The sequence below is a fragment of the Etheostoma spectabile genome, chromosome 19 (assembly GCF_008692095.1).
Source record: "Etheostoma spectabile isolate EspeVRDwgs_2016 chromosome 19, UIUC_Espe_1.0, whole genome shotgun sequence".
Taxonomy (NCBI): domain Eukaryota; kingdom Metazoa; phylum Chordata; class Actinopteri; order Perciformes; family Percidae; genus Etheostoma; species Etheostoma spectabile.
In genome coordinates, this window is record NC_045751.1 from 6957747 (window position 1) to 6975458 (window position 17712).

At 39.5% G+C, this 17712-nt stretch overlaps 2 protein-coding genes across 4 annotated transcripts; both read left to right on the top strand.

The window, feature by feature from the left end:
- Nucleotides 1-7384, top strand: LOC116706975 (transmembrane channel-like protein 6). 3 transcript variants are annotated; one of them, XM_032544061.1, is made up of 16 exons: nt 1-196; nt 673-935; nt 2068-2214; nt 2313-2421; nt 2499-2586; nt 2686-2949; nt 3030-3238; nt 3320-3464; nt 3768-3911; nt 4507-4670; nt 5509-5599; nt 5777-5874; nt 5968-6063; nt 6132-6217; nt 6304-6437; nt 7228-7384. In XM_032544061.1, exons 1-16 carry the CDS (start codon nt 147-149, stop codon nt 7231-7233), a joined length of 2094 nt encoding a protein of 697 aa, XP_032399952.1. In that variant the 5' UTR covers nt 1-146; the 3' UTR covers nt 7234-7384. The 3 variants fall into 3 exon arrangements, with proteins under 3 accessions (XP_032399952.1, XP_032399953.1, XP_032399954.1); XM_032544062.1 differs by having other exon boundaries at nt 6142-6217; nt 6309-6437; XM_032544063.1 differs by lacking the exon at nt 7228-7384 and having other exon boundaries at nt 6309-6421.
- A 5437-nt stretch (nt 7385-12821) lies between these two features.
- On the top strand, nt 12822-15013 carry LOC116706980 (centromere protein X). Its single transcript, XM_032544073.1, has 5 exons — nt 12822-12918; nt 13600-13651; nt 13746-13799; nt 13870-13958; nt 14430-15013. The coding sequence occupies exons 1-5, from the start codon at nt 12883-12885 to the stop codon at nt 14442-14444; spliced, it is 246 nt and encodes an 81-aa protein (XP_032399964.1). The 5' UTR covers nt 12822-12882; the 3' UTR covers nt 14445-15013.
- Nucleotides 15014-17712: the final 2699 nt, after the last annotated feature.

The following is a 17712-nucleotide window of genomic DNA, read 5'->3' on the forward strand; positions in this document are numbered from 1 at the left end:
GAAGTCCATGGGTTTGGGTGTGGGTGTGATGGGTTTTGACAAAAAAGCCAAGAATAGCCTGCTTCAATGTTCAACAATGTGACTGATTGTAAAGTCTAAGCTACTGTGAGCTGTGTGTTTTCAACAAACAGAGGTCATTGAGGACCATGGCATACAGTGTCAACATTTGTCAAACGGATTCCGAGTCTGACTTTGAGTAAGTCTTTTTGAGAGTTTCTTTACTTTTTGTGGTTTAGTTGTACCCATAGACTGTATATGGTTGTATCCGACTGTTGTTTCCACTGCACATTTGTTTTTCATTTTGTCTTCGGAGGCACTAATTCAGATGTTACCATCAATAAACACTGATGGTTGACTTTTTTCTTTAATCAAATTGTGTTACTAAGACACTAGTTCAGTCTTCTTGATGTTCTCAGCTCTGTGTTATTGTTTTTTCAGGCATCTTGCTCTTAAGTATTTGGAACTGGAAAGCATTCAGAGACTTTCAAGTATCTGATTTGCAGTAGGAAAAGTTTTGTGTGAAATGAGAAATTTTCTGCATAGAAATTCTCCATGGAAATAAAAGCTATATTTAAGATGCAATGTGTCCCTTCTCCTACACTGAGGGTGCTCGGGGCCAAAGCCTTTGGGGACTCTGGGTCATTATTTGTTCTGATGGTTACTCTCCCTCAGGAACCTGGGAGAAAGTGAACCATGTCAGGACTCTTTCCAGCCTGTTGCAGAGCAAGCACTCAGCACCCAGAGGTGTCCTCAAACCCTACAAATGGACGTTTTTAGGGAAGACGCACGTATAAATACAGAACATCTGCCATTTACTGCAAGTGGCCATGTGAGAGATGCGACACTCGACAGGAAGCAGATAAACTCTCTACAGCGGCATCACTGGTCAGCTGCTACCTTAAAGGTCCTCGCCTCAATGCCCAGTTGCACTGCTGGTGAGATGAAACCTTCCTCTACTGTCCTGTTGGTTTCTTTGCAATGTTGATATCAGAATCAGTATTTATTGCCAAGTAAGTATCACTTACAAGGAATTTGCCTTGGTGGTTGGTACATATATAAAAACATATTAAACTTTAATATGAAACAAACAAAACAGCAACAAATATGACAAAAATTAAAGAAAAATAGCTTAACGTTAGAAAAAAGAGGCTGAACGGTTTAGTGCAGACTGTGCCAAAAATATATAATGTACTGTATGCAATGGTCAGGTGTATAGTCAAAGTGTGTAGATTAATGCAAAGTGTAGTGTCTACAGGTTGGGGGGGTAAGAATCAATGTCAGTGGGGGTCCAGGGGCCTTGTTGAAAAGGGTAACAGCAGAGGGGAAGAAACTTGTTTTGGTCCTGATTGACCGAAACCTCCTGATAGAGGAGAGAGGTTTGTGTCCGGGTAGTCTATATCAATGGGCCAGTTGTTAAAAGCATTTAATCTGGATCAAAATGATCCGGATTTGGAAATCCCATTTTTTTGCGATTCAGGATCAGGTAATCCGTCTTACTTTTATGTCGGTTTTTCAGAGCAACATTGGATTGGATTTACCCTGATCTAGATACAGTTTTCAAGATTACCAGTGCTCCAAATAGGACAACATATCACAATGTGGGCTACTAACTATTTAAAAAAACAGGTAGAAGAGCCAACACAAGGTCACTGTAAGTTTCCGTCCCCTTTCTTTCTGTTGGAATTTTAAATTTGGTGAATTTACGAGGACTATTGTTGACTGTTCCTCAGATCTCTGGAGGGTAAATTGAGACAGCTAGCTAGACTATCTGTCCAATCTGAGTTTTCTCTCGTACAAGTATTTTGCAGGGCTCTGTGCAGAGTTTAGCACCGCCATGACGATTCTGATTGGTTTAAAGAAATGCCATTAAACCACAGCATGTTTTCCTCCCATCCCTGAATGCTACTTATTTAACTGTCTATGATGCTACTGCATGTTGAGTGGCCAGACCCTCCTTCAGCGCACATTGGAGCATGATCTGGCAAAGCGAGACTAATGTCCGGGCATCTGCTACAATCTATACACATATATATTAGCTATTAAAGTGACTGTTCCTTGTCCACACAGGGATAAATAGTGCTACAGTAATTCCCCAGCATGCCAGAAACTTGTCTCAGGAACAGCAGACTTCATCTCAAGATTCTTCTCAGCCCTCCAGACCAATGCAGGAAGACTTTGTCCAGGCCAGTATCGAGGAGGAAATCAGTTATGAGGGTATACAGAAGTTAAACTGATATTCAGTGTTGACTGCAGGTTGCAGCAACTCGTCTTTGAATGTGTAACGTGGTTGTTTCTATCGTTTTGTTTTACAGAAAACAAGAAGGAGCAGTTGGTGTCCGTCCTCCGAGGCCTCTCAGTGAGCGAGCGCATGCGAAAGCTGCGAGCCTCGCCGCTCAGCCTAGCAGATAAAATGGAAGTGAGGTAGATGTGGCAATGAACATTCAATGACTTGCAAAATAAAGCCACAAGCACTGTGGTAACTTCTTATCTTTTATCAGGAAACTTGCTTTTAGTGACGTAGCTGTGAGTTCACTCATCAACAGAAACATCCCATGCTACACTCGTCTAAGCATGTCCATTTCAAGGGTGAGTACACATAAGTGTGCTACGTAAGATATAAACCATTTTTGTTTGTGTATCAGTCCTTCACTCTTTTTTTTCTTTTTTTTCTTTTTCCCTCCCCAGACTTGGCGTCACTGTCTGTTTAGCTGCCTACCTGTCCTCACTTCCCTTCAGCTGTGGCATTCACCCATAAAGAGACTGAGCGGACGTTTCGGAACCGGGGTACTTTCCTACTTCCTGTTTCTCAGAACCCTTCTGCTCCTTAACCTCCTCCTCTTCTTCATCAACGGCCTGTTCCTGGTCTTCCCTCAAGCCGTCAACCCTCCTCTCCATCCTCATGACACGGATCTCAACACTTTCACTGGCCTTGAGCTTCTCACAGGCACTGTAAGATCCACCACAGCAGTATGAGCATGCTTATTTCTGTAGCACTGTCAGTCAAATCAAATCTCTGTTGTCTCTGGCAGGGCTACCTCTCTCAGAGTGTGATGTTTTATGGCTATTACACCAACACCGTTTTCAAGACTCGTCGAGCTAATGACTCCACTGCTGAATCCCCTCATCTGCCAGTCTCTGATTCCAACAAGCCCCAGATAGTGCCGTACTGTATACCTGCAGCCTATTTCTTTACCATCCCCATCGCCTTCTTCACAATCTGCATTATCCTTGTGTACAGGTTGGAAAATAGATTACTTACAAAATGACTTATCAATGTAACTTATAGAACTTATTTTACTTCATCTGCGTTCTCATACAGCATGTCCAAGGCCTTTGGGAGAGGCTTTCATGTCCTCAAGTCTAATGGGAATCTGGCGGTAAAGGTTTTCTGCTCCTGGGACTTTAAAGTCAGCAAGAAGACGTCTGTCAGACTGCAGTTTGAGAAAATCAGTACTCAGCTCAAAGTAAGCAATAATTTGAATATTCAATTAGACTCACTTAAGAGAGAAACTCATTTTTGATATAAATACAAACTGATTTTAGAAGCCAAGAATGATTCTACAGTTCCTGATATAGAAGCTTCATCATTTAAAACATCAACAAACTGGCTACACTTTTTTTTTTTTTTTTTGAAGTTTGAGTTTCTAAAGCAGATCATCTTTGATGATCCTCAGTGATCAATATCTGACACGCAGCAAGCTTTTAATTATGCATTTCCACACCCCAATGTGACTGTTTAGCTGTACAAACTGCTGCTCTTCCAACAGGAACTGCTGTCTGAGATGTTCCATAGAGAAAATAAAAAAAGCTGCATGCAGCGACTCTGCCGTCTCATGGTGCACCTGGCTGCGTGGGCTGTATGTCTGGCAACCATCTTCCTGGGCGCCATGGCAGTCCACTACCTATCAGAGGTTAGAAGTGCTGTGCCGCCAGTTATATTTCATGCACATTACTCAAGACAACTCTGATAAAGAAGTACATTCCAACCGCAGTTTATCTACTTCTTTTTTTTTGCTGGTAGATGTTTAACACATCTTATTTTGTCTGCTGGGTTGTTACAAAACTGCTAAGCGTGACCATCAGCAGAAACAATCTTTCTTTTGACATAGGAAGAGTTTAAATTCAACATAGTGGTTCCTAAACTATTTCTTCCTCTGGAGAAATTCCTGCATCCTCATCTGACATGCCAAGTTTAATCCACTGGTAAAATATTGAGGGAACTAGTAACAGTTCAGCGTTGCACACACACTGCCAGAGACCCAAAACACAAGAGTGTGCTGCTGAGAGCAAGATATGCTACTTTCTATTTTAGAACAGACCAGTTAGCCAGTGATTGTTTCCACACTTACTGAAATCTGGGATTTTGCTTTCTGAATATACCCGAATTGAAGCTAACTTGTTACTTTGTTGTTCCCAAAAGAATCGGATTCAAAGGTCTTTTCAACTTTAGTTTCTCTCGTGAGGTGTCAGCAGTTATTGCAGTCATTTGTCCATTTTCTTCCACAGGATGCTCTTAAACGGAGTCCTTTGAGAGAAACCGAGCTGCTGCTGCTGCTCTTGCCTGCAGTGGTGTCAGGCATTAACCTGTCATTCCCGGGCCTCTTCAACCTGTGTGCTTGGGTCGAGAATCATGACTCACCCAGTGTCCTCGTCTATGTCTCCATCTTCAGGTGAGAAAAAGACCTGCATGAAACACAGCAACTGTTTTAGTTTAAATGTTCTTTTAATTATTGCTTTATTTGCATAGAAGTTTTTGTGGCGTTTGGCATTTTTTGGCAGGTTTAAAAAAAAAAAAAAATAACGAGCACATACAAATATGTGTGAGAGACCAAAACATGTTCCCTCCACTTGTTTCAATTTTTTGTACATAGACTCAAAAAATGTTATCTTTATCATCATTTTACTCAGTGTTTGAATCAAGAGCTTTCATTGTCTTATTATAAACTTTAGCTTAAATTATCCCTCTTCAATTTCCTTTCATGAAGTATTATTTTAGTGTAGAGAATATTTATGTGATATTGTTTTGTATTTCCCTTATGTTTCACCTGAATTCATCATTACATGTCCCAGATTATGAGAAAGAACTCTTTGGAAAAAAAACAGCCTTTAAAGACGTAATGTAAAATCAGAGTTTAATTTGAACCGGCATCCTAGAGCTCTATATGCATGGCTTAAATCCTATACCCACAATGAAGACGGTAATAATAATGAATACATTTTATTTGTAGAGCACTTTTCAATGACAAAGCGCTACGGATTAAAAACAGGGTAAAAACGGAAGCAAAATGAACATAGAATGAACTACTAATTCTAACAGTAAATGCCTAAATGTGGTGTTCTTTTCATTGGTCTGAAAAAATAAATGTTATGAAAGCAAAATGGCCCATATCCAGTGCCAACCTGGAATGCCAGCCCACAATCCAATTGTCCACTTTTTGCCGGCCGTTCCTTAAAATATAACTTCTAGCAATAATCAAGGCTGCTGTCTAATCATTTTTTTTCCCTCAGGAACCTGTTGTTGAAGGTCAGCATCGTTGGAGTACTGTGTTTCCGCTGGCTGGGGAGAATTGCTGTGGAAGCAGAAAGTCGTGGTTTACAGGTTAAAAACAATCTCATACATTTAAACTTCTCGTAATTGTTGTTGTGGAGCGACACTGAATTGTGCAATGTTCTTCATCCTAAAAGATTTGGACACATTAAGTGATTACAGGTTTGGCTTTGTCCCAATTCTCCCTTATGATGTGATCTTTAAAATAATGTTTCTGTTGTCCTTTAGTGTTGGGAGAGCTTTGTGGGGCAAGAACTGTATCGCTTGCTCCTGATGGACTTTCTCTTCACAGTGATTTACACTTTTTTCGGAGAGTTCCTGTGGAGGCAAGTTAGCGCTTTAACCACGAATCACGTTAATTCTGTTGTTTGCCGTTTATAAAACTGTTCACTGAACGTTTTCTTGCATCTTCCCTGTAGGCTATTTACCAAGCAAGTGCTGAAAAGGAACAGGAAGCCAGTGTTTGACATTGCTCGTAATGTACTGGAACTCATATATGGACAAACCCTTACTTGGTAATGATGCAACATTACACCCGGCTCATATTTAACAAATAAAAGTTTAAATAAACATTAATCTTCAGTTCTTCCCAGGCTCGGGGTGTTGTTTGCTCCACTGCTTCCCGCAGTCCAGATCATAAAACTGTTTGTGCTGTTCTACATGAAGGAGGTAACTACAGCAGGTGTTGTGTCAACGTTGTGCAGACACGGATTTGCTTGACAAACTTCACATTCTTCCTCTGGTTCCTTCCAAAGAGAAGTCTGGTGCTGAACTGTCAGGCATCGAGGAAGCCCTGGAGGGCCAGTCAGATGACAACATTTTTCATCTCACTTTTGTGCTTCCCCTCATTTTTTGGCGTTGTCGTGTCTGTCACTTACACAATTTGGACGTGAGTACAACAAACACTGTCCCCTCTCATAATGACGAAATAAGCATGAAGTCCATCTCAGACACACAGCTTTCTGAAAACAGGCTTTCAACATAATGACTGTCTATCTCTATATACTCCAGGCATTTACTGTACTCAAAGTGTATGTTAAATTGAAAATGTAACCGTGACTAAAAGGAAAATCCCATTTCACTTTCACCATGTTTAGATCAGCTGATGTTCCTAATAAATACAAACACTAGATATTACCCTATCCTTGTTGGCGGGGCTATATATGGGGCTATGTGTTTTTGTCACATATCCCATGGAGAAAAAAAACAAAACCAACAATCATTTACACCACTAACAAGTAAGTTTGTGTGCCTAAATTGCTATAAATTTGTGCCATAGACATCCACTGTTGTAATAAACACATCAATTGGCGTCAGAGTTACACTCTGTGATTTATATTCCTTGATTAATCATGTGTATTAATCCACAGCTCAAAGTAGTCAGCACATTTTGGGCTCTCATCATTTAGATGAGAACATTGATACCACTCTCATGTCGCACAATATTCCTTTTAGTGATTTTTGTCTTGACTTGAATGTGCTAGGGAAAGTATTGCGTGATGGACGCACACATTGTTCTTTCTGCTCTCTTTATGTGATCTGTTAACACAGATATAGAATAGCCCAAGCTAACCTCATCTTTAAATTCAATGTGCTTGACTTTGGAGTAATTGAAAAGTTGTTATTGTCCAAATACTTACAAACTCCACCAAATTTTCAAATCAATCTGATTTCCACAGGATTAAACCCTCGACAAGGTGCGGCCCGTTTAGGAATTTCACTACAATGTTTCAGTCCAGGCAGCTGTGGGCCCACGAGCTGGAGAGCGCCCACTCGATTCTGTCTTGGCTCAGTCGGGCCTACAATGCTCTGGTGGAGAAACCACTGTTCTTATTCCTCGCCACTGGAGTCTTTCTGTAAGTGGTGGGGATGTAATCCTTTTATGATTATTTTTCTTTGTAGTATTGTTATTTGGTGTATCGTGGTGGTAATGCTATTAACCAAGTATCTGCCTTCTAGAAACATTGACTGTGTCTGAATAATGTTTGCTATTTCAATTTGAACTAATCTCTTATGTTTTTTGTATTTTCAGAATGGTGATTTTTTCACTCTCAGGTTATTGATGGCCAAAGGAGAATCATCAGTCGGTTAGAAAAGCAAATTGAAAATGTATGCCTAATCAAACAAGTGTATAGAGCTATATATGCTGGTCTATGCTTCTTTTTTTCTAGCAGGGATGCTAACGAGCATGTTTCTGTAATTGAGGAAACTCCAGTTTTGTTTTTTTTTTTTTTTTTGTGTAAATGCTATAATGTAGTTACCCTAACTGTTTTGTCCTGTAAATATTGTTGCCGTTTACTGTCTTAGTGTTGAAATGCTGTTTCAGCATTTTGGTTTTTCCTCTGTGGTAGGAATGTCTCTTATCTGCAATGTGTCTTCTTCACCGTGGGGATGGGGAGAAACAAACTTTCGATTCCTCTGTGTGTCTAGTATATGTGAAGAAATTGACAATAAGGCTGACTTGCATATAGGGTCGTAGAAATGCGGTCCTACCACTGTGGTCCTGAAACTGCAGCTTTCTCTATTGCAGGACTGTAGAAGGCTAGTGGCTCTGTAGGCTGTACTTAGGCTTTGAGCCAAATGCTAACCCTATGTCAGCATGCTAACAATGCTACCATGCTGAGGTTTAGCAGTTTAATGTTTAAAATGTTCACCATCGTAATTTAGTATAAATTGTCTTAAAGTGCAACTGTTTGCATTCAGAATGCAAACAACTGCTCATTAAGACAATTTACAACTGAGGCAGATGGAAATGCCATTAGTAGTCGCTAATACACCATATTGGACAAGTTAAAATGTTGATTTGATGATGGCACTAGAGGAAAGATTAAAGGATACCAAAACAATTAGTTTATCCTGAGCGAGACACCAGTGGTAACCAGTCCATAATACCAAACAATTTGACCTTCTGGTGACACTAGAGGATAAATTGGGGGATCACCAAAGTCGGTAGGAATCATTCTTGGGGCACCATGGGTATCTCTGCCAAATTACATAACAATCCTTCCATAAGTTGCCATGAAAAAACAAAAATGTCAACAGCATGGTGGCACTAGAGGTATAGTAAGGTAATTACCAAAGTCCAAAGGATCAATTAAAAACCAATAACTGTACAATATGTTATTGATATTATATGTGTATTTTTTTGTGTACAGGAGGGTAAAGACAAAAAGTTTCTCATCACCAATTTGCAAGCCATTTATGAACGGAGTGGTCTGGTTAGCCCTTAAGGTAGGTAGTCTCAAAGCTGTACAGTATATTCTTTGTGGTTGTAACAGTCTTTGTTTGCTTGCTTTTTTTTTTTTTTAAATGACCTCACTTACAATCTTATATTAACACAACAGTTTTCTTCTTCCCCCGCGGTCTGTAGCTGTAAAAATGTACACACTGAAGCAATGCAAACTTCAAGATATTAAATTAGCAGTGACAAGCGTCTCGGCATTGACAGGTGGTTAGCAACGTCATATGGAATGTCCGCTACAATGAGAACACAAGTCAAAGCCAAACCAGTCACAGTAAAGTGTATTAATGTCAAATATATTACATAATGTTTAGGTTCTTAATGTACTGGAGAAACTAATCTCGGTTGTTAGCACTAATATTTTTTATACCTCCTAGGATTATTTTTTTTTTGTGTAGTTATTTTCACAATTCTGTTAATGCTTTTTGAGTAATGATCTTGAACATGTATGAAAATAAATTAGTTTGAACACATCTAATGGGTTATTGGAATGAGGAACTCTTGATGCATTTTGGAAAATTCAACACATGCAACTGTCCCATTATTTGAAAAGGTATCTGATTGGCCTAAACATGTCATTCTCCACAACATAAGCAAATTTCATATTTTTGTGATCTGTCCCTGTCAAACAATTGCTTCCACAGCCAGACGATTGGGAAATAACACCCATTGCTTATGATATATAGGCTACACACTGCTATCAACATGAACTACTAAATGCAACAACCTTATTGCAGCTGTGCCCTGAGTTTCCTCCAAGCACGTGCTCCACATGAAAATAATTAACAGTTGTTTATGCACTCTCTGCCCAATAAAAGCACAGGGTATCTTCACATGATCTAGGCATACTCTCCTGGTTGATTCTGGAACAATACTGCATCCAAAATGTCTGCCTTGATTATGTTACTGTCAATGTTTTGATTCTGAATGATCGGTCAGCCTTTCAGCTCTCTAGAACTCAAACATGCTGTATTTACTGGTCTTACAGCTGCGGAGAAAATCATTGCACTCTTTTGGAAACCATCTCATGACCTGTCTGTACATGGACCCTTTCCTTCTTGGATGTAGTGTATATGGAGCTCTACAGCGTGCATTCATGGAGCAACTTGGAAAGACTCTGGACACTTGGCTCAACATCATTGAATCCTTGAGATGTGGCCTGCAGACTTGTGCTACAGCCTTTCCTTCAACGTTCGCATGTGCTTGTCCCTTGTCTTGTGTCTGCTTATGTGATTGATTCTGCATTTGTTTTGTCTCCCTCCTCCCCATCTTTTGGTTCTTGGATGTGTTCCTCTGTCTCAGTGTAGTTTGTAATTTCTAAATATAAAATTTCTAAAGTTTCCTACAAGCACCCAACACAGAAAAATGCTTGTAAAATGTTTTCTTGAAGCGTCACGATAAGATTTTAACAGTCACTGTTATTTAAAATGTTAATGTATGCTAATAAAAAAATAAATCATGCAACAAATACCTCAATGATAAATGATTACGAAGCTGGTGTTTTTTAAAAGAGCAAAAAGGAAAGGGTAAGCAATAGATTCCATTTTATCCATTTGACCACAGCTAAAAATCTGTGACGTGTAGGGAATAGAGGACCAAAACTCAGACAGGCAGGCAGGAGAGTTCTTAGTGAGCATTTATTCAACAAGGAATACAATAAGGAATCCATAGATGTAAAACTAAAGACAAGACAGCACAGAAAACAGACTGTCAAAATAAAACAGGAAACAGAAAGTACAGACACTCACAAGAGACCACACAAGACCATGGAGAAAACACAGGAGAAGAACAGAAAACAACAAATGCAGAAAAAGAATCAGGAAAAAACAGAAACAAGAACAACACGAGACCAAGGAGAAAACACAGGAGAACAGAAAACAACAAATGCTGAAAAAGAAGCAGGAAACAAAACGGAAATCATAACAAAAACCTGTACTGTGATGTCACACATCAAACAAGCTTGCTGTTAAGGTTGCAGCTCCATCACCAAGTGCTCAATAATGTCAACAATTTCTTTCTTTCTTTTTTTAATATTTTACAATTTACACGTTTCCCATGGCGGCTGAACAAGTGGGGTAACTCTTTGACTAGCCACTCAGTCTTGTTCCAGTAAACGTCCCAAGAAAACCCCCAATACATGAACCCACTACACAGCTAGTTACTCTGTACTTGGAGTTGGTCTACTTGGAAGAGCGGGTTGCTAAACATCTCCATAATGACCTCTGGTAAGTACCAGCTTTCTTGATTTCATGTGCTAAAAATGTATTCTCCTAATTGTACATACATGTAACGCTACACTGTAACGCAATTATACTTTTATATACCTTTAAAACATTCTGAAATTATTAAATTTTTTTGTGATCCTCTCCACAAGAACAGTGTTAAAAAAAAAAAATCTTCCAACCAATTTTCCCTTCCAGATAATGGAAGTGAAGACATCTAAAACAATAGTGTACACCAGTCTTCCAAAGATTACATTGCTGCTTTTGCTGAAAATTATGAACTGGTAAACAATTTCTCTCATTCCCATAACTTTCTTTTAATATTTTTGACTTGAACTGTATTGTGTCGTGACGCTTATGATTTTTCATCATTTAACAGGACCATTGGTTGGTTATAAAAGAGCTATGCAAATAAAAAGATATGTCAGGCTTACTTTTGAGAATGGGGCACTGTCACAGCATGCAAGGTAACTGAAAATAGAATGCTTCATTATACCCTTTGTTACATTTTCAATAAATTGTGAAGATCTAAATTTTGTCACTTAATTATACAAATCCCCTCCTGATGATTGAATGCCAGATGTATGTGAGGTTTAACAGAGGATGAAGCTGACAGAGCAGAATGGGCTGGTCCTCACTACATTGGAGATGATGAAGTAAAACAAGTTATTAGTCCAAAGGTGAGCCGTTTCTCTCCTGCCTGTTCTCATAACTGAAATAAAATTAGAAAACTTTTTTTTTTTTTTAGCAGTATTTGATTTTAAAAGTGTATAGGCTACATTTGCTGTCTGCATCTTCATTGGCTGACTATAAAAATCTGTCTTTCAGATGGAGGACTCAGATGAGGAGGTCTCCGCAGCCGTTGCTATGCCTCAAACACGACGTTCAATGGGCTTGGGCTACATACTGAAAGATGGTTTCAGTGGTTATGAGTTGGACGGATAAACGAATACGGTGCAACTTTGTCTTTACGTTTAAAATCTTAAATGTATGTTTGAATTCATTTAGAGATTGTGAACTACCGTGGCTGCAGTGAAATAACAAGGATAGAAATAAAGCAGCAAATCTTTGGCTAGGCCTAAGAAACACATATCCTAAACCTATGGTATTTGTTTGCTTTCTGTTTAGCTGAGTTGACGTGATATGTATTTTATTGCGCTGATTCATCTAGTCGTATAATTGTCTAGCTACTTTGGGTGGATAATAATGTTGTATTCTATGTGTTGTTAAATGTTTGTCTAGAACATAGTGTTAAAATATGATGTGAAAAAAATGATGATTAATATAGATTGTGTTATCTCCCTTTGTGCAGCCACTGTTGATGAATGCCATATGATAAGTAATTTACAAATGATATGACACTGTTAACCCATTTACAATTACCTAAAGAGATGTAGCTATTACATAATCTATCACCAAGTTTACAATACCTTGTGTAGCCTAAATGTAAAAATAATAATGAAGTAAAAAAATAAAAATAATAAACATTGTGAAACGTATACAGTGGTCATACATTTTAACTTTTTGATTTGTGCATTCATCTATAGAGGAAATGTTTGGCATATACAGCTCTGATAAGATAGAGTTTTGCTTTAGAATTTGTGAATATAAGATGTAGTGAAACTAATAAGCACATAAATGAACTAGAACTGCGAACAGATGTTCATGTCATGGTTAGTGAATCCAAACAAATGTTTCCAAAAATAATATTAAGTAAAATTAGCCTATATATCATAAGCAATAAATCAATTAATCTAATCAATCTAATTACTCCACAGTTTTGTACGTCGACTTGGGCGGTGCAAATGACGTCAGAGATCAATGACGAATCCCTACGTAGGGCGCCAAATTTCTCTCACAGCGTCGGAAACATGGCGGACAAAGACGCAGAAATTGGATTCAAAAAGGTAGAAGAATGTCGCTGCTTTGATTATGGTTGACCACTCACTGGGTTTTCTCCGTGGTTTAATCAAAACGAACATTGCTTCTTTGGCGTCGAGTTGCATGTATTTGCTCTCAAACGTTCACGCCGTCGCTCCACAGAGCACATCCATGCTTTCTTAACGGTGTTTGTCTATCAGGCAATACAACTTCGCTAAGACATTATTCAGCGAATTAACAACACGACGCTATGTATGCCGAATGAAAGAACTGTTAATAATGGTGCAAAACAGTGATCTATAGTCACTATTACGGGAACACAGGCTACTTTCTCCCATTACATTGTCGTTTTTCCAATTGCGGTTTGGTATGAGGAATCCACGTAGAACAACGCATCAGCAAGTAATTAGAGAAAAGCAGTAACATGTTAAATAGAAAACCAAGGGAGGGCTCCTGAAAATGTAGATAGGGAGACACGTATTTTTTTAACCTGTGTTCATGTCTATACACCACAGAGCTGTGCACGCTTAACTACATGTTTTAGTTTAATGTAACGCTAGCCTATTTAGTTTTGTCACTGATAGATCATCATCCTAAAGGGAAACTATTTCCTTTGGCAACAATTACTCCTTAAAAGAAAAAAAAACTATTGAGAGTCTGTCTCATACACTGTACATTATAATGTTCTCTAATCTCCTTATTTACAGGAGACTGTAAGCAAACTATTGTCAAGTTCCTTCAAGGAGGACAAAACCAGATGTGAGTCTGATGAATACTGTGTTGGTATAACTCACATCTCCAAAACGTGTTTTATTTGTGATTCTACAGCTCAACAAATTTCACTCTGTTACAGTAAGTGGTGATGCTGCGCTGCTCATGGCAGAATTGCTAAAAGTATTTGTCCAAGGTAAGGAGTATTATTGGGTATGTTGTATACAGATTAATTGATGAACCTTAATGTGTTATCTTATTTCCAGAGGCTGCTGTGAGATCACAGAAACAAGCTGAGTCTGAGGACTGCGACCAAGTAGACATCGAGCACTTTGAAAAGATCCTGCCTCAGCTGGTGCGTAGTTCAAAGATGGGGTTTTAATGTGTTATTCAACAGCCATAAATTAAAATCATAAGGCTGCTTTAGGGGCCTGTGTGACCCAGGAAATTGTATTTGTCATATTGGGCTCGCTTGAATTCCGAATTGTTTCTGTGACGCACACTCAGGCTGGATCCTTAAGATTACATTGTTTGAGTATCTGTGCAGCTATCCCTGGAATTTCATCTGCTGCCTGTTACAGCTAACCATAAGAGCAAGTATAGGGCACTCCAGTGTGGCTCAGGCATGAGAGATTCAGTGCCTACAGGTGTCAAATCCATTTTTCTGAAACCCCCATGCTGGACTGGTTTAAAATGCTTGTAGTTTGTTTGTTATATTAAATGCTGGTCAAACATGAAGAGCAAACTGGACATAATACATCATCAATGCACAAAAGTTCTATTTCCAATTTAAATCTCACAGTTTTGTATTTCTTTTCCAATGCAGCTGCTGGACTTCTAGCACAGTGATGCCACAAGATGGAGCCAGAGTGTTGCCTGCGCGTTCCTGCTTTAATCCTATCCTTAAAACTTCTTTTCCAACATGTTTATTTTTTCTGTATAACAGCAATTTCATAATCACAAAAGTTTGAGATTACATTAAGATTCTCATTCTGTATTTTTTTGAGTTGTGTGATTTAAAGTAGAAAGCAGCGATGCTGTCCACACGCCTCCATGCCATCACCAATAAGGCCCACCTGTTTTCCTCCGTGCAACAACAGGTGCTTCCAGCATGCTCCATAGTGCCCTTCATCAAAGCCTCCTGGAGCAGTTGGAAGCAATTAGAGTAATAAGGGGAGCAGCCAGTCCCTTAGATGATGACAAGTGCCAGGAAAAAAGGAGTAACCCCTCTGGCCACTTTGAAGTTCCCTCTTGCTGTCCTGCGATGTTTAGTTAGAGGTGGGGGGAGGGGCAAAGGGGACCTCTGGCACAGGGGGAAAGTTGAATGGGAGTGTGCGTGCACGAATGTGTGCATGTGTTAGCCAAACAAGGCCAGAGACCACACGCATAGATATTCTGTTTGAAAGGGACCATAACAAAACACATTGGAACATGGTCCAAGAAGAGCAGGGTGTAATTCTGAAGGTAAATAAACAAAAGAGGCGAGTAGTAAAGGTGCTTTCTCTCTTTTCATCACTTCAGAGGAGGAAGTTGGGCCCAAAAGGGAGAGGGTAGTGTGGGATTTTCTAACCCAAGTGCCTCAGATGGTTTTCCACCAGTGGTGTATTTGACCAACATGTCTTCACCATGAGTCAGCATAGCTTTCCAACACTTTACACTATTTGTTTGGCTCTTTAATGACTCACTACACCTACAATTGCTGCTCACATAGAGCTGGAAGCAACTTAGGCTAAAGTCAAAAGTCCGGGCTCAGATAGGAGCAGCACATTTTCAGAAGGGCCTAGACTGGATTTGTGTTTTTCAGGAGAAACAGCCAAAGCAGGCTTTCAGGAGGAGGTGTGTTTGGGTTGGTTCAAGTTTATTTTAATAATACCATGACCATTATTGCCAAAAATAAAGTAAATAATTTGTTGGGTTAATAATGTCATGTCATTCGCGCTGCAGCAAGTCCTGACCCCTAGTTCTGAGTAGTACAGTGAACTGCAGATCCACCGCTTTGACAACCTGCTCACTCAGATGAGATGATTTCATTACAAGATATGACACCAAATGATTTGGCTAAAAGTACAATACATCCTTACTTGTTACCATGGTAAGAAACAAAAAAGGATTTATTTTAGTATACTGTGGCCTTTCTGGAGGTTTATTAAAGATGAAATGTATCTCTAGCTGTCAATTCATGCAGCTTAAATAAAAATGACTTTTGGATCTCTCTTCTTTTTCACAATGAGTTTTTGGAAGGTCTGTCCTGAAGTAGTGAACTACTGTACACCTTTTCTTTATATGCATCTTAGTGAAACAAATTACATCTAAAGGCTGTACTATTAAACATTCGAAAGCAGTTAGGACAAGAATGGGGAGGTGTGTTGAAGAGAGTAATGAGTTGAAGCTTTTCTTGATCACACATTAAAAGGCAGGGAGTGTTGACAGCCTGTCGAGATGCTCTGGAGTGAGAAGCTTTTCCCAGGAGGAACACAGCGCTGCACATGGGACAAGGCCCTGATCACTTGAAGATTAGATTAGATTATACTTTATTCATCCCACAGCGGGGAAATTTCCTTGTTACAGCAGCAGCATTTTCTACAATAAGCAAAAACAAACATACACAAGTAAACACAAAAACAAGCAAACATATGTATCTGCCTGATTGTAGCCATCAATATCTATACTGATTTTATGGAAGCACCAGTACTTGCCAGGATGATCCTTTATGATAAACAAACTAAAAGCATGAATAAATTTGGAAAATACCTGTTTATTGTTTTGGCTGTGAGTCTGTACCTGAGACTGATAAGGCTGTGTCTAACAGTAACTGGTTTAGGGTGACGTCTGGGGTGGAGTTGTATGCATCAGTCTTGAGAGTCCCTGTGAGGGTCTGTTAGGATTATGTCAGATTTTGCTTCATAACTCCTGACTCGCTAGTCTGTGGTTGTTTCTTTTCCCTATTAGAATGACACAGCATCTTCCATATCCAACTTTCTGTCATCTCAAAGCCCCTTTCTTCTCGGGGCCAAAACTAGGATCCCGTCTATGACAAGACGTCATAATACACCCATATCCGTGACTGTTGGATCTTCTGCGATGGCTGTAACAACATGCAAGCAAGCAAAATCCAAAATTGATGAGAACATCAAAGTTTATAGGCTTATACACATAAAATATTCACTTTTACCATAAGTGTGTACATAAAAAAACTCTAACATATACATCATTTTCATTAGTAATTCTGCAAGTCTTTGCTCTTTTTATCTGACAGACCTTGTACTTTTTTGAATCTGGGTGAAATATTTAGTTGATAGTAGGCTATGACGTCTGGGGAAGACAAATAGTTAAAGCAATAAGCAAATTTATAAGTCTTGCAAAGACAGGATGACAAGAAATCTTAATCCACAAAGAACCTACAGGTGCCATCTGCTACTAGTGCTAATTTACCCCAAACATTTAAAAACATATGTTTGTGAGTACTTACATAATAAATATGTGATGGCATGCATTTCGCAAAGCAAATTCCTTGCAAGTGAAAACTTTGGTAATAAATATGATTTTTTTTTTCTGTTCTTGGATGTTTGTGTGCATGTACTGTATGTGCTTACATGCTTTTTGTGCTTGATCCGGGCCTGTGATGCATTAGTGCCTGAGGAGACAAGAGGCCCTCGTGGCCCCCTCATGGGCACGGAGCTGTCTAACCATGGAGGAATGCTGCAGGGGACACAGAGCGAGTGCATTCCTCTTAGATGCTCCACACGCAACCCATGCACACATGAAAGGTTAAAAACATTTAGAGCGCTGTCAAAAAAAAAAACTTGGTCACAGACGTTTGGTGCGCATGCGTTATACAGAAAGCTTGCGTGTGTGGAGAGAATGCAAATACAGAGGCAGCATCTCTGTTGACTGTATACGCTGCTGTGACATGCGGGTTTCCTGGAGGCCCCGGGCCTCTGAGGGGCCTGGGGTCCTAAGGCTAAGCTTTGTTAAGGAGCCACGGGGCCCACGCTGGGGATGATTAGAACATACCTGGCAGTTTGAGCCACTTGGGCGCTCTACTGGGATCACTTCTAACTGGTTGTGGCGCTTGGCTGTTAGTCTGAGGCTGGAGAGGGTCTGCTGCT